Source organism: Cupressus sempervirens, chromosome 1, assembly GCF_028749045.1.
Source record: "Cupressus sempervirens isolate cs-2001-9-10 chromosome 1, ASM2874904v1, whole genome shotgun sequence".
Lineage (NCBI taxonomy): Eukaryota > Viridiplantae > Streptophyta > Pinopsida > Cupressales > Cupressaceae > Cupressus > Cupressus sempervirens.
Genome location: NC_143118.1, coordinates 781,606,910 through 781,624,046, shown reverse-complemented (window position 1 = coordinate 781,624,046; position 17,137 = coordinate 781,606,910). Strand labels below are relative to the sequence as shown.

At 37.8% G+C, this 17,137-nt stretch overlaps 1 protein-coding gene across 10 annotated transcripts in view; it reads right to left on the bottom strand.

The window, feature by feature from the left end:
• Positions 1–14,761: 14,761 nt before the first annotated feature.
• LOC149580196 (E3 ubiquitin-protein ligase RGLG2-like) overlaps positions 14,762–17,137 on the bottom strand; it is a 31,117-nt gene continuing 28,741 nt past the window's right edge. For all 10 annotated transcript variants that reach the window (XM_089789979.1, XM_089789982.1, XM_089789988.1 and 7 more), the window contains exons 10-12: positions 15,660–15,846; positions 15,449–15,505; positions 14,762–15,354 (exon numbers count right to left, since the gene is read on the bottom strand). In XM_089789979.1, the coding sequence (XP_089646105.1) occupies positions 15,274–15,354; positions 15,449–15,505; positions 15,660–15,846 (325 nt within the window). In that variant the 3' untranslated portion in view covers positions 14,762–15,273. The remainder of the gene's footprint in view (positions 15,355–15,448; positions 15,506–15,659; positions 15,847–17,137) is intronic.

Genomic DNA, 17,137 nt, shown 5'->3' with positions numbered 1-17,137 from the left:
CAAACAAAATCAGAATAAGGGTACTCAAAATCTTGAACCGATAACAGGCAATGAAACCACAAGACTGAATTTGAACAATCAAACTTCAGAACAGAACCAAGGAGACAATGGGGTTATGTCTACAATTCCCATGGCAGGTCGAATCAAGCGAATAAAGGATTTCCTCACAATAAGGGTTCCCCACCAAAACCAGCAGAATTAGCAAGGAAAGTGTGGCGATGCCAAGAATCGAATCAGAGTCATGGAGATCTACAGTCCAAAATCTGAAAGAAAAAACTTTGTTTCTGAAATAGGGAGGCGGATAGCGCACCTATCCCAAGTTACGCAATTGGATCAATGAAGCATGGGGAGAGCAAGTAGCCATCAAATCCTTACCAAACTGTTTTTATCTGACTATAATGGAAAGCGTCATGGAAAAAAGAGTGTATTCTACTCAGAGGACCATATATGATTAAAGGGATTGGCTTCTACATCAAAGATTGGTCGTCCAATTTAAATGCTAATGGACGCAGCTATCCTCCCTACAAAGAGTTGACCAATTTTTATAAATCGAAAACATTATGGATTTTTCTGAAAATTTCAGCATTTGATTTTTATGATCTACATAGTTTGTAGTCGAGAACAACAAAAAAATTGGAAAAAAATTATGTCGTGAATTTGGAAAAAAAAAGTTTGACTTTATTTTGTCTTGAATGCATTTTGTCTGGAGATTAGCTTGTCCCAATGTGAATTTGGCTAAATTAGAAGAAGTCCTCATTTGGTTGTGTCCTTACAACATGCCACATCAATATTGGAATGATGAGTCATTCAAGGCCATTGGAGACAGATTGGGGAAGTTCATCAAATTAGATGAAGCAATTTCAAATGCGGATTTTAGCATGTATGCATGGATATGTATTATGTGGAACCCATCTCCTTTGCTCCCAAAATTTGTTGAGCTTCACTCAGCTGAAGGCATATGGAGGCAAGAGATCCAAGTTGCAAAAATCATGGAACAATGCAAGGAATGCAAGGATTGGAGCATTCCAAGGTTGCTTGCCTCAAGGCAAAGAAGGGCAAAGGTAAAGAAGCTTCAACTCTAGAAGAAAGATCAATGAATGTGTAGTTTCTTATTGACCAAAAAGAGAAAGAGGCCATATTAGGAAAAGCATCTACCAAGGGCATTAATTAAGCGATATGTAAGAACATACCGTTATATGTAAATCATGTGAAGGATGCTACAACGACTAAGGAAAATCTTTAATTGCAAATATAACATGACAAAGCTCCAGAGAATTGTGAGTTCCCAACGATGACTACAATCAAAAGCCCTCTAAATGACCTGACATTGGAGACCTTGAATCAAGGTCCACTACCTTTGACAAAGGCAATCCCAAATTTGGTAAGCAAAGAAAAAGAAGATATTATGAGTGGTTCGATCAGTAAACCTTTATCAACTCCGAATTCGAACTCAGTGTTGTTGGAAAGGGCAGAAGATCACAATGAGGAATTGGAATTTGAGTTTGAAGAGAATTCCTTTGGTTCCTTGGATGAAGTGGGAATTGAATAAGAAAGAATAATTAGGCAAACCATGGAAAAATCTACCAAAGTTAAATTAGGGAATAGCAAGTCAAGGGCAAGAAAGTCATTAAACAATTGTTGGAGGATGTCATCAACATGAAGGGACAAAAGAAATGCCATGAAACTCCTAACTTGGAATGTTAGGGACTGCAATGCCCCTAACAAATGATGTCGGATCAAAAGAGGATTTGATCAGGCTAAAGCAAATATAATTTGTATCCTAGAAACAAAGGTCGAAGTAGTTTGGCACCTAATGTCATTGCGGTAGAGGCGTCTACAAGGGAATGAGTCTCGTGATTATGGCATTTACACATAAACAATACTTGCTTCTTCAACTCCTTACACTCAACTCTTCACTAAAGTTATTCTTCCAGCAGTGAGAATAGCTGCTACAAATTCCTGGGAGCCAAGGGACCCTGAGCTTATGCTACATTTTCTGGAGACATGGGATAAGTTACTACCGGCTTCAGTACTTCATAACATTTTGGATCATATAGTGATGCCCAAATTAATAGAAGTGGTAGATACTTGGGATCCTCACAAGGAGGTCATGTGCCTATAATACATGCATGGTTACATCATTGGCTTCCATTGTTGGGTCATCGTATGGAGCCTTTATATCCAACCATTCTAGAATATGTATGCAACAAGGGTAGAGCAAGGGCAAGGTCACAAAGATCACAAGGGCATGGCACGGCAAAACAATCGCAGAGCTAGGGCATGGCCATAGATTGACTAGAGATTATTACAATACAGTCAAGCTCATTTGATACCATGAACAACAAAAAAATATTTTATTAAGATCTCATATAGGGAGGAAGATATTGAAAGTTAGTGTGAAACAATAGAAAAACTAAATAATGAGGAGAATGCATGATAAGAAAATTACCATAGCAACAAAATGCAAAGAAAGGGCAACAAAATGCAGAGCAAGGGCATGGCTAGGCAATCGTAGATCTCCACACTCCACACTCTTTTGCAACTTCTCTATACCTTCGTTTGGAGCTCTCCACAATCTTTCATGCACAACTCTCCATAATCGATCAAAACAAATGGGGAATGATTTGTGACGTTTCTTTCTTTTTCTTTTTTTGTTTATACTCACATGAGTGTCGCAAGTATGACACCAACATCGGTATTGCGGCGACATCAAGGATAATTGCAAAAAAAAAAACATGAAAATCACCACAAATTACACTGTTGTTGCAAATTGTCATCGCAATTTGAGCCCAAATGTTGTAATGTGGTCAAGTTTCTTGTTGATTTAGTTGGTGCATCCAGAGGATTTGGTATACTCTAGAATCCCATGACAGTTTCGATGGCTCCTCTCTCCAAATCTTAGAATTGGCAACTAATGTGGATCTCCTCAAAGATAGTGAATTTAACCATGTTGTGCATCAATATGTATTGCGCATAACACTCTGATCAGAAGAACGAGGTTTGGGAAGAGATCTCTAGACTAATTAGTACCAACCCACATGAACTAACTATTATAATAGGAGACTTCAATGCAACTTTGTCCCCTTCAGAAAAACGTGGCAAAAAGGTCACGATTCAAGTTCAAATAGGTTTTCAAGATTTTGTTACTTTGAATGGGTTAGATTAAAGCGAAGGGTGGTTTTTTTTACCTCGACAAACCAAAGAAAGGAATTTTTGAACATAGCTGAGAAGTTGGATCACTTTTTCCTTACTGGCCCATGGTCCACACTCCCTTTTTTATTTGAAGCATGTATCCTTGGTAAATCTAGCTCCAACCACTTCCATATTTCCCTTATTATTCAATGGGATGGCATTCCACTGAGATGCCCATTCAAGTTCAAAATGATGTGGTATAGGGAACCAAGTTTCATGGACATGGTAACTAAATGGTGGAGAAATCCCCCAGTCAAGACAGGTAATTTTGCATTTATGTTTTTTGAGAAATTAAAACATATTAAACAGAATCTGAAAGTGTGGAACCAGACCCATTTTCGCAACATCCTCAAAGAGAAATTTGAAGTGGAAGGCTACTTGGAGGCACTCAAAAATAAGGTTATGGTAGATGGAATGGAGTAGGTGGATTTTGAGACTGGGAATGATTTAATGAGCAAAAATGGGGAAATTCTACAACGTGGGGAAATTCACTAGAGGCAAAAATCATCAGAGTCTTGGCTGAGACAAGGGAATAGAAATACCAATTGTTTCCTTTTTTTGTCAAAGCTCACAAAAGCCTCAGTTGGATCTTGTCTATCACTTGTGAGGATGGCTCCTCAATAGAAGACCCTAAAGCAATAAGTCGGGAGGTTGTATCTTTCTTTGAATCTTTATGGAGAGCTTATTATGATGATAGACGACAGACTCAGGAGGAGATGATGGAGGTTATTCCCAATATACTTTCTAAAGCTGAGAATTAGATGTTATAGGAACATGTCACTCTCAAAGTGTTGAAGAAGACAGTCTTTGGACTTGGGGGGGTAAATCCCTAGGCCCTGATGGTTTCCAGGTAGCTTTCAATCAAAAATTCTGGGAACTTTTAAAATGTGATTTATTGAATGTGGGGAAGGAATCCAGAAAGGGATTTATCTTCAAGGACTTTAACAACACCTTTGTGACTATCATACCAAACAAGGAGAAGCCTGCAACTCTCAATGATTTTCGTCCCATTTCTTTGTGCAATACAGTAGACAAGATTATTACAGAAGTAGTTGTTAACATATTAAAGAGGGTCTTGGATAAATTAATATCCCCTTAGTGGAGTGGTTTCACACCAAACTGAAGCATTGTTGATGGTATCATTGTTGCCCGTGAGGCAGCCCATTCTACCTGATCTAGCAAGGAAAGACGCATGATGCTAATATTAGACATCAAGAAGGCTTATGAAAAAGTTGACCGAGGATTTTTGTTACAGGTATTGGGAAAATTTGGTTTTGATTTGGGATGGATTAATTGGATTAAGGGAATGATCTCTGGCTACCGGGCCTTAGTTTTGGTAAATGGCATCCCTCAAGGCTTTTTTTAAACTTCTCGAGTGATCTAATAAGGCGATCATATCTCTCATTTTTTGTTCATTCTATTAGTTGAAGTCTTGGCTAGGCTTATATCCAAGTATTGAACAAGTGGTCAATGGAAAGGAATCTGAATTGCATAGGATTTGGATCCAGAATCTCACTCCCAGTTCGTAGATGGAACCTTCTTTTTAGGAGTAACCACAATGGCTGAGGCAATTATAATGAAAAAATTGTTGGATACTTGTAGCCTTTCCTCAGGACACCATGTTAAACTGGAATATGACAAATTGTAAATGTCTTATGTATTTACATGGAGGAGAAAAACATTTAAATACAAAGTATTATAGTGACCAATTCCATATGATCGGATGAAATCCCAAGAATTAGAAACAATCAACTCATTATGGGAAACCATCTAAAACCATACAAGGAAAGAAAACAGTTGCTAAATCAATGAGTTAACAGTCCCCCTCAAGTTAGAGTATGAACATCATGAATACCCAACTTGCGAAGAAGATAGAGAAATTTTGAGCGCCCTAATGGCTTGGTGAAAATATTTTTAAGTTGATGTGTAGTAGGTACATAAGCAGTCTGAATTAATTTTGACTGTATTTTCTCATGAATGAGGTGGCAACCTAGTTTGATATGCTTTGTTCTTTCGTGAAAAATAGGATTGGCGACAATATGTAATGCTAACTTGTTGTCACAATATAGAACTGCTAGTTGAGAATGAGAAATTTGCTAATCATGAAGGAGGTAATGAATCTAGGTAAGTTCATAGCTGGTGGTGGCCATCACACGGTACTCTGCTTCAGCAAAGGAGTGAGATACAGTAGTGTGTTTCTTAGTTTTCCGAGAGAGTAAAGAATCACCAAGTAAGGTGCAGAAACTTCTTGTGGAGTGTCGTTTCATCGGACAACTCGCCCAATCTGAATCACAATAAGCCATAAGAGAAAGGGAACACATGGTTGAATACAAAAGGCCTTGACTAGGGGAACCCTTGAGGTATCGAAGCACTCGCATAGCTATATCTAGATGAGGTCTATGAGGTGCATGCATAAATTGGCTCAAGGTGTGAACAACAAATATAATATCTGGCTGAGTTATTGTGAGATAAATAAGGCACCCTACCAAGTGGCAATAAGAGGAAAGACTGTGGAGAAGTTGGTCTTCCTCATAGTTTCAGTTGTTGCTCCATCGGATAATCTATAGGTCAAGCCCCAAAAAGACCTACATCGAATAAAATATCCAGCGTGTACTTCCTTTGTGAAATGCAAATGCCATATTTAGAATGAGCCACTTCTAATTCGAGGAAGTACTTGAGTTGGCCAAGGTCTTTGATATGAAGCCGATCTTGAAGAAAGTGTTTGAAGTGGGTGATGGCTAAAGAATCATTACCAGCAATGATGATATCATCCACATAGACTAGAACGACCGTAAAGGAGGCTCCTTGTTTGCAAGTAAATAAAGAATAGTCATCCTTGGAGGGCGTGAAACCAACATCCTGAAGAGCAAAAGAAAGATTGGCAAATGAATTTCTTGAAGCTTTTTTAAGACCATATATAGACTTATTCATGTGGCAAACGCGTCTATCCCCACGTTTGCCAAGACCGAGAGGAAGAGCCATGTAAACTTTTTCGTCCAAAGCTCCATGAAGAAAAGCATTATGGACATCTACTTGATGGAGAGACCAATTGCAAACTACGACAACTGATAAAAAGCAATGAATAGTAGTTCATTTTGCAACCAATGCAAAAGTCTCATGATAGTCTAGCCCTTCTCGTTGAGTGTATCAAGGCAGGCTTTGTAGCATTCTATGGAACCATCAATTTTGTACTTGATTTTGTAAACCCAACAATAGCCAATCGGGTGAAGACTAGGAGGCAAGTTGACAAGAGTCCATGTGTCATTAGTATCCAAGGCGGCAAGTTCAGCATCCATGGCTTGATGCCAATGCGAGTCCTACATAGCTTAATCAAATGTGGCAAGTTCTTGTTGCACAAAAATAGCAGCAATGAAAGAACGATGAGGAGGGGTTAAACGATCATACAAGCGAAAGTGAGATAAAGGGAAGCGAGTATCTTTAGTGAGGACTTGCAGAGAATCTGGCGTCGAAGTGGGAGAAGAAGTAGGGAGCGTGGGGCAGTGGTATTCTTGAAGATGAGCAGGAGTTTGATGAGGTTGTGTGGATTGACGAAGGGTATTGGAAGGTAGAGGATCAACATTAAGGTTCAAGTGTGAAGGGACAGAGTCAAAAGAGGGAGTTCAGTATGTTAATGGGATAGAGGCTGGTGACGAGGGAGAGGTGTTTGATAAGGGAAAATCTAGAGCAAGAAGTGGTAAGACGAGCTACTCAATTTGTGGGTTATGAGTTTCATGGGAAGCAAATGGTAAATGGTCTCATGGAAGACTACATCTCGACTAGTGAGTATCTGCTTAGAATCAAGGTCATAAAGATGATACCCTTTTTGTCCATAAGGATACCCAATAAACACACAACGATGTGCATGACTAGCAAATTTTCCTTTGGTAGAAATAGCAGTGGCAAAACATAGACATCCAAAAACACGTAGATGACCATAAGTAGGTGAAATCTGAAATAAAATCTCATGCCACATTTTTCCTGAAAGAAGGGACGTGGGCATTTTATTAATAAGGTAAGTAGCTATGAGAACGCATTTGCAAAACGAAGTGCTCAGGGAACATTGAGGAGATGATGGTGTTTGCGTTCAGCAACACTAATTTGTTGTGGAGTATTTACAGAAATGTGTTGTTGAATTACAGCATGATCACGAAAGGAGGAATGTAACTCATGAGAAAAAAAATTCAGCACCATTGTCAGAATGAATGCATTTAATTCGGCAAAAAATCATCCACAATGGTAAGGAAATAATGAGCACCAGATAATGAAGCAACAACATTACCATATTGGGGTTGTCATTGGTGTTTTTTTATATGTGGACCCAAACACTTAGGATATCCTTCATTCGACATATGCTAGATTTCTTGTAGAGATGGATATTTCTAAGGGCCTTCCTGAGATGGTTTGTTTGGATTCTTCGAGGGGCTCTTGGACCCAAACATTGGATTATGAAGGTATCCCTTTTTGCTGTAGAAAATGTCATAAGACTGGTTACATTGGTGCCCGTTGTGCTGCTGTGAAGACTAAATCTAGGCGACCACCTTCCTGGTGGTCAGGGGCCTCTTCTGAACACTATACGGTGGTTAAGTCCAGTGATGCACCTCTGGATTCAGTGGATGGATCCTCAACTAATGATCCTTCGGTGCTGGTGTTAGAGGAGGCTCCTGTTTCTTCTCCTACCCCAGTACTGGACATTCCTCCTAGTCCTATTGGGGACCAGGACCCTTTTCCCCCTCCTACCCCTACCCCTATCCTTCCTCTTGGTTCTATGGGGGGCCAGTTGGCAATGGGCTCTTCTAGGAAGATTGTTGGTTGTTCGGATTCCTTTGGGCTTCATTGTTTAATTTTTTCTGGGGATTGGATTGCTGAGGCAGCTAAGGTGGAGCATTGTTGGACTGTGGTAAAAAGGAAGATCTCAAGACCATCAACTCCTTCTTTAGAAATGAACCTTCGATCGTGCAAGGGTGGCTCTAAATCAAAGGGCAAATCCTGATATATCTGGCTCTGCCCCCTTGCTGGATCTTTACTTTTGGTTGGTGATAGGCTTTTTGTCACCTTGGTTACCCTATGTTTGGGGGGTGACCAGTTTTGCTTTTGCTTGCAGTATCTTTGTATCTGAACTTATTGAAAATCTTAAACTTGTACAAGGTTTCAGGCTCCCTTCAAAATCTGTTTATCTAATCAAAAATAGCATGACCACCCCAAATGTTACAAAGAATGAGATTAAAGGTTTGACTAGAAGTTATGGAACTAACAGGAAATGGAAGACGAGTCTATTTTGCCAAAGGAAAAAATTCACAAATTAAAGAAGCATCGAAACTAATGTTAGGTAGCACTCGTGCAAGATGCTATAGTCTAGCATGAGATGGATGTCCCATGCATTGATGCCAAATCTAAGGTGAGACGTTATTGAAAGCAACAAAAACTTTAGGTAAGCTGGAGGTTGTCGAGTTGAATAGGTAGAGGCTACCAACTTCTTTACCCAATCCCATTTTCGTTCTCATTACAAGGTCCTGAAAAAGACAAAAATCAGGAAAGAAAGTAACAGAACAATGAAGTGATTAAGTGAGTTTGCTAACAGATATCAAATTGACATTGAATGTTGGAACATGGAAAACATCATCCAAATGTAAAGTGGAAGTGAGATCAATAGAACCACTAGAAGAAACATAAACTGAAGCTCCATTCGGAAATCGAATGGGAATCAGAGCAATAAGGGAAGTGCAACTAGTGAGAAAATCAGAAGAAGAAATCATGTGATCAATAGCCCCTATGTCAATGATCCATGAGGTTTTTGAAAAAGTGTTGAAACTGGAGAAGGAAGCAGTGGAAGTGGAGGAAGGGCAACAAGTACCTACAATGTTGGCTGAGATATGGGAGGTACCTTCATGGAGCAAAGCCAGAATTTGCTTATATTGTGCCGGAGTGAATGATGTAGTGGACTCATCTTTGGTTCCACTGTGAGAGGATGGTCTGACATTAAGAACACCTTTGGTGGAATTATTGTTCTTGGGATGGTCGAGCAGATAACCATGTAGACGATAACACCGAGCAATGGAGTGACCAATTCTAGGAAGGCCAAGGCTCCAACAATGGTCACAGATAGACTACTCTTTTCCTTTTCCTCATCCATGACCATATGCCACAGAGTCAAGAGCAAAGCAGGAACCAGAGGAAGAACGGTTCACAACAAGAGTTGCACCATCAGAATTGCGAAAAGAGTTGGCAATTTCTCTCTGTTTTTCTTCTTGTAAATCTGTTTTTCTTCTTGTAAAACAAGGGCATAGGCCCTATTAAGAAGAGGAAGAGGATTCATGAGTAGAATTTGTCCACGAATAGCAACATAAGAGTCATGAAGTCCCATGAGAAACTAGAGAACTTTCTCTTCTTGATCATGATCGTGAAGAGTCTTCATCGCTCCACAAGTACATGAGGGCATAGGTGAATAAGATGCCAATTCATCCCAATATCCCTTCAATTTGTTAAAATAAGCAACCACAGAGGATTGGTCTTGTGTAAGAGACAAAATGGCCTACCGAATTTGATAAAGACGAGGAGCATTGCTTTGAGAAAAAATCTCAATTAAGTCTACTCATACTTATGAAGCAGAATCTATGTAGATGATGTTGTTGGCAAGCTCCGCATCGACAGAATTGAGGATCCAGGAGAGAACCATATCATTGCAGCGTTGCCATGGAGCAGAATCGTCTGGATTCAGATCTAACTCCGACTTTGGAATGGTCCCATCAATGAAGCCGAGCTTGTTCTTTGCACTCAATGCCATTCGCATGGCTCTACTCCAAGTAGAAAAATTCTCCTATCAAGATACGGGAGACCAAATTAGTGCTTTGGTTGTCGGAATTACGAAGGAAGTAAGGGCTTGTGGAATTGAGTGGGGTATTTTGACAATGGGTATTAACTGAAGAAAGATGATCAGCCATAGAAGAGGCTTCCATGACAGCAATGATCAGAAATGCTAGGTTGAAGGGGAGAAAAAAAAAATAGGAAGGGAGCTGTTGAGATCGTTATAGCTCTGATACCATGAAAAATTGCAAATGTCTTATGTATTTACATTGAGGAGAAAGACATAAATACAAAGTATTACAGTGACTGATTTCATATGATCAGATGGAATCCCAAGAATTAGAAGCAATCAACTCATTCTGGGAAAGTGTAAAATTATACAAGAAAAGAAAATAGTTGCTAAATTAACATTAAGTAACAAAACAAGTCTGAGATTTTTTTCATGAACACAGAGGCTGGCGCTTAGCAGGGAGTTGCGAATGTTTTTGGGGTCTGCATTGGAAAGTTACAAGACAAATTCCTTGAGACCCCATTGTTTGAAGGTATGGCAAATAAGGAATACTGGAAGGAGCTGATTGATGGGTGTTGTGGACGTATGGATGGATAGAAGTGTCGATGGTTGACCTTGGCAGGGCGTATTCTCATGCTCAAATTTGTCATTTCGGCCTTACTATCTACTCCATGACGCCTTTAAGATCCCGACCAAATTCTTCTCTACCATTCTACAAAGATTACGCAATTTTCTTTGGAACACTAGCAGGGATCAAGATCAACCAAAAGGACAAGGTGGGGTCGGGTTGAGGGATTGGAAATTACTTCATGGGGGCAAAACTTGTGTGGCAAGTGTGTTCTCAGCCAACCCAGGGTAAAATTATTGAGGGGCAAATACTTGGATAATATGGAAGATGAAAGAGTTCTCACTATTTCCAACCCCCTAGGTGGATCAACGATTTGGAATTTCTTGATGAATTGCATAACTCTGATTACAAACCCACCTGACATGGCAAATGAGTGATGGGAAGAAAGTGAACTTTTCGCACGATTCTTGGGATGGTAAAAGATCTTTACCTGGGCGAAGTTACCACAGCAACCTGTAGATCATGGGGAGATAAAGCGGTCGATTTTGTGGATCATAATTAATTTCTGCCTAGTAGACCGTTGGCATGGAAAGATCCAAAAACATTGAATTTACCAACAGAAGGAAAAGAGTTTCTCAAAGAAATCTTCAATAAAAGGTAGGTAATCGGGTCAAATGAGCAGGACTCTCTGAAGTGGTGCGGGGTAAAGAGTGGCCAGTATTCCGTCAAGGTGGGTTACGCCTTTTTGGATAAGCATCATGATGTTTTTAATGAACGGGAAAATAAATTGTGTTGGCATAACTCCTGCTTGCCCAAGGCCTTTCATTTGGCTAGCGCATCATGCCCGTATTCGATCAGGGGACAGGCTAAAACGTCAAGGATTTGCGGGTCCTTTTCGATGTCTACTTTGTAGAAAGCCTAAAAAACATTGGAAGGCCTATTCTTGGATTGTGAATTTGCCCATGGAGTATGGGCCTTCATTTTCAAATGCTTGGAATGGCATGGTCCAATGCCGAAAATACAAAACTGGCTGGAAGCATGGCCTTCCTTCCCTCAGTCCTCATGATTTTCATCAATTTTGAACATTGTTCCTTTAATCTCTCTGTAGGAGATCTTCTGGGAGATCTTGAAGGAATGAAACAGACGAATCTTCCAAGACATAGTAAAACTTACGGAGATTCCTAGTCGGATTGGAAAAAGCCATTTTAGAAGTTGTCTCAAATGTAGCAGTTAGGGCGAAGGTTCCTGTCAACCAGAAAGATGTTTTATTCAGAGGGAATGGCCCATGGTTAAATTTCGACCTGATCAAGGGCCCTTGAGAGTTGATTCTCTATGGTTAAATTTCGACCTGATCAAGGGCCCTTGGGAGTTGATTCTCTAGCTAAGAAAACTCCATTTCTATGATCTCTGCCTGAGAGTGGGTGGTTGAAGTTAAACTTTGATAGGGCCTTGAAAGGAAATCCGGGACCCTCTAGCATTGGCATCTCTCTGCGCAAAAAGAAGAAGAGAAGATGGGACTAATAACCAAGTGGGGTGTTCAACAGTAGACAGCTTGAACATTACACACTAAGCTTCATTCCAAGACTAGAAGTGTTAAATAGTCAAAGTTGACTTATCTTTTCCAAGCTTAATGTTCTCCTTAGTGTGTGATGTTTAAGGATGGTCATTTTTGGTTGGGATAAAACTAGAAACATGCAAAATACACCTTGAGGGAGTCCCACATTGTAATTAATGGCACGGGGAAAGGCTCCCTCGACATATGGTATCTAGACAAATATATTAAGTAGATAAGATTATTTCTCAATGAGGTGGAGGAAGTCAAAGTCTCCCATGTTCTTAGAGAAGCAAACACATTGGCTCATAGACTATCAAACATAGGGGTGGTGGGTTCTATAATCGACAGCTATACATTATGAGAAGATTATAGGACTATATATATTTGGAATGAAGGAGGGTGAATTTGAGAATGATTATCACATCGAAGGACATTCAGTTGGTCTGGTGGCATTTGTGAATTCATAGTATATAGTACAACTCCTTAAACACATTTGGCAATATTGAAATTAAGGAGACTGGCTAGCTCCAGACAAAATGCACTAAAGACAAAAAATAGTTTTTTTTAGATTCATGTAAACGCAGTGGATTTTTTTCAAATTTTTTCTTTTTTTCGATCACAAAATATGTAGATCGTGAAGATCAAATGCTGAAATTTACCAAAAAAAATCATTGTGTTTTCGATTTTTTGAAATTTAGCCAACAGTACATTTTGTAAAGAGGATAACCGCATCCGATTGAATGAGACATCAGAGGACAGTGGCGGACTTTGATGTTGCAAATCACACGTTTATCAATAATGAGCAGTGTTATCACCTGTCTTTCAACCCGAATTTCATAGAATTTAGAAGTCAATTTTTAGGGAAATGTCCCTGCTCAAACTTGGGTATATCCTTTTCCCGTCAAGAGGCTTCATGTTGGTTCCGATAAAGACAACCATGTTTTGGTCGTTCGGATTTTACTCAGTTTGTGTTTCGTTTATCCATATTCAGGCTTGCTTGGTTTGGTAGTAAGTTTGTTGTGTTTTGGTCAGATTTTCAGAATTGTAATGGCGTTATTGTAATCTGTGTTACGATTTTTTGAGGTCTAATCAGGAGAGCCCTTGGGGCAGAATTATCATGTAATCCAATTTTTTAGTATTAATATATATGTACATTACTGATCCAAAAAAAAAATGTTGGAATACAAATAGTATTTATTATTTAAAAAATATTTTTTTAAATTATCTTTGTCTATATTAAAATTATTAGTGGTTAAATATATAAATTTAATATTAAAAAAAATTAGTAGAATTTCATTTTTGTGTCATTGGAAGTTTGAAGTAAATTTTAAATTATAATAAATTCTAACACAATAGTTTTAAAGCTTAGAATTAAATATAAAATTCTAATTAATTCTAACTGCTAAAATTCACACAATATTTATATTTTTAATAAACTATTATATTTAATTTTACCTAATAGATTATATAAAATTAATATTCATTTTAAGATCCATCAATTATTTATTTTGCACTTTTTAATAATTAATTATAACAGTTATTTATTACAACTGAAATAAGTAAAATTAAAACTTAATTTTAAAATAAATCAACAATTACTAATTATAATTTTATAATAAATTGAAAGACTAAAAACTAATTTTAAAAGAAACTTTCATATTTTTTAAGAACTTCCCTATTTTTAAATTTTTTTACAAGCAGATGATTTAGATGATTTCATGCTCCAAAACTTTAGATTTAAAGGTTAAAAAAGCTAACTTCATGTCTTTCAATATTGGAGCAATCCATTTAGAGACTTCTTCTAAAGGACTTTATGAAAATAGAAAATAGTCATAAAAGAAATGAATACATTTGAAACTTTCACTATCCTTTACTTTTTTTTAGTTTAGTTTAGTTTGCTTTTCATTTGTGATGCCACTTGTCTAATTAATCCTCTAAACGTTTGCTTTTCATTTCATTTGTTAAAAATGGGTAAGATTGGTTATGTCGCACATAATATAGGTGATGTCATTACAATGGTTGAAACTTGAACCTCTCAGCTTCACAAAAATTATTAATATTAAATATTTCCACAATAAGTAGCCCCATATGAATGAAACGTATTATAACTAAAAACTAACTTCCAATACATGCTCGACATTTTTAATTTTTTTAAATATATTTATACTAATTAGTTTTTTTCCAACTAAATTCAAGTGCTTCATGAGAAATGTCCCAATATTGTTGTGGCTTAGACCCTAGTATCACAATGAGAAATTAGCATACCTTTCCTCTGGCAGAGAGACATACCCAAATCAAGCCATATTCTATAAGAAAATTGTGCGTGTGCATTCCAGTGACATCTTGGGGAGGGTTGTTTATCACTATGCACAAAACCACATAATTTTGTGGATGTTTTACATAATTTTGTGGATATAAAACATGTGATCAGCTACTCCCAAGTACTTGGAATAGTTACATTGAGATAAGAACCCTTGTATCAAAATATTTACATTCTAACCTCCTAATGGAGAATCACTAGCATGGTCATCGGACAATACTAGCATTGAGATGGGTACAGTTAAGAAAAGATATTCATAAGAAGATGTAAAAACTTTCATCAGATCAAAACCTTCTAAATAAGATAAGACCTGGGTTGCCAGACCACAATAGAATTGTGAAATTAAGCCCCTTTGCACCAACAAAATCAAATAGGATACTCCTGCTCGGATTGTAACAAAATATAACAGCCTGAAGCATTTGCCAAATATGCATGACTTGAGCCCTTCGGCAACTGAACAGATCCATCGTAAAATATGGATTGGTGATACAAAAGTATATTTCACAAAATTTAAAATTCAATCTGTGATAAAATAAAATAAAATAAGAATAAACGAATAATGTGTCAGTCTTTCCGAAAACAGAATGATGGGCTATCTACAGTCGAATTATCCAATCCAGCAACCACAATTTCAGTTCCAAGTAGAAGGTGCATATACACTAAATACACCATACAAAGAAATGAACATTTACTTGATTTCTCACACCTCAAAAAATATTGAAGACCTGAGGTAAAATCACAAACTCGCGCCACTCTTGACATCAAAAGGATTAAATCCAGGGGCATAAGTCATTAATGTGTTCCTTCTTCCAGACTTGCATTGAACTTTAATACAGCTTTATTCTGGTGCCAATTTCAGTTCGACATATAGGACACGTATCCAAGCTTTGTCCACAGTCACCACATGTCTGTTATCAGAAACAGGTTAGCAATAGTGAAATGAAAAATCCATTATAAGGAGGTTTTTTCGGATTTAATATGTTTAAGACCTGTTTACAATACCTGATGACCACATCCAAAGGCAAGATCTTTAGGATTCGTTAGGCAGATTGGACATGCCTGTGAAAGTCCAGGCAACTTTAGGGAATCAGGAAGAAAATGCAATCTCCTAATCACTATATCAAATTACTCTTAAGCCACATCAAAGTTTCAAACAAACTAACCAAACAAAACTAATCTATCCAAATTTAATTCTCCACAAAAATTCCCATACTTGAGCATCCCAGGTGTCCTTAGCTGTTGGTGGAGCAGATCCTCCATATGAATTATAGCCATAGTCTGGTGGACTACTGGGGGTTTGGAAACTTTCTGCACGTGCATATCGCTGTGTGGTGGCACTATTAGCATTGCCAATGGGTGGCGGAAGAGGTAAAATGTTAGGCATCTTCCCCCTGCGACGACTGCAATACATTGAGAGAATGAATATTATAAATGAAGTAAAGCAGCAGGTCTAAAAAAACATGTTTAAACAAGTAACAGTTTCCAATAGTAGCAAAACCAAAGTGATGATCTCTCTGAAGAGAAACAAGAAGACAAAACACTTCTCTTCTTGAAGGCAATGAAAGCAATCCGTTAGAGACAGTGAGTGAGTACATATATTTGGGGATTAGTTTCCACTACAAACTCAGTTGGGAAACATGCAAAGCAAAATTAATTCAGGGAGGCTAGAAAGAGTTATATTCATTACAAAACATCTAATCATCACCAGCCTCAAAATTATATCTGTTGCCCCTTGTGATATCTTATTAGCAGAATCAAGTATTTCCCTATTAGAGGCTTCAGCAATGTTTTGGTCGTTAAGCTTTATAAAAAAACACTAAGTATGTAAAAACCCCGCTGCTATATGGTTATGGAGGAAAAATAAGAAAGAAGAAAGAAAATGTGAATGAAGCAAAATGACAAATGGTTGGAAAAATGTAATCTGAACATACAAGAATGTCTGGATACCAATGAGGAAATTTTAAAAATTGCAAGGGAAAATTTCAGAAATATGATATGGTCAAAGCAAAATTGACGTAAAAAAAAAAAAGTCTACTATATCAAAGAATTTAACCCCATGGAAGATCATGAGGAAAAAGTATACATAAGAGCAAATATCAAATGGAGAGAGAAAAATGATCATAGCTCAACTCAGGTCTAGCTTTGACCATCTGAGGTATTAATAGGTAGATGGATGATACCTAAGGAAGAATGGAAAATAAGGATGTGCTTATTCTGCAACATGAGTATGTTAGAGCAACATTTTATCAGAATACCCAGCATACAATGACATCCATTCCAGCTATGGGAATATTTTAGATGTGGTCAATTTATGTACTCTATTTGAAGAAATGCAGCTAGATAGAACAGAAACCATACAATCAAAATACATTGTCGAAGAGGAGATCTAAAGAAGAGGTTACAAAATGCTTTAAGACCTTGGTACCCTACTCTGGGTGTGTGCTACTTAGGAGGTCCCATAGGCTGCTTTGGCATCGTGGACGTTATTAGAATCTTTCATTCATTCAATCATTCAATATGGTTTGATTATAGATAGATTCAGATAGGTCATAGTTGTTTTCCTCACAATTTTGGGCATTACCTACTGAGCCTACTAGTTCACTTGTGTACCACAAAATTAAAATTCTACTAATCAAATCTGGTACCTGTAAAGAATCGATAGATATTTCTTAGATGTTCCATGCAATTTTC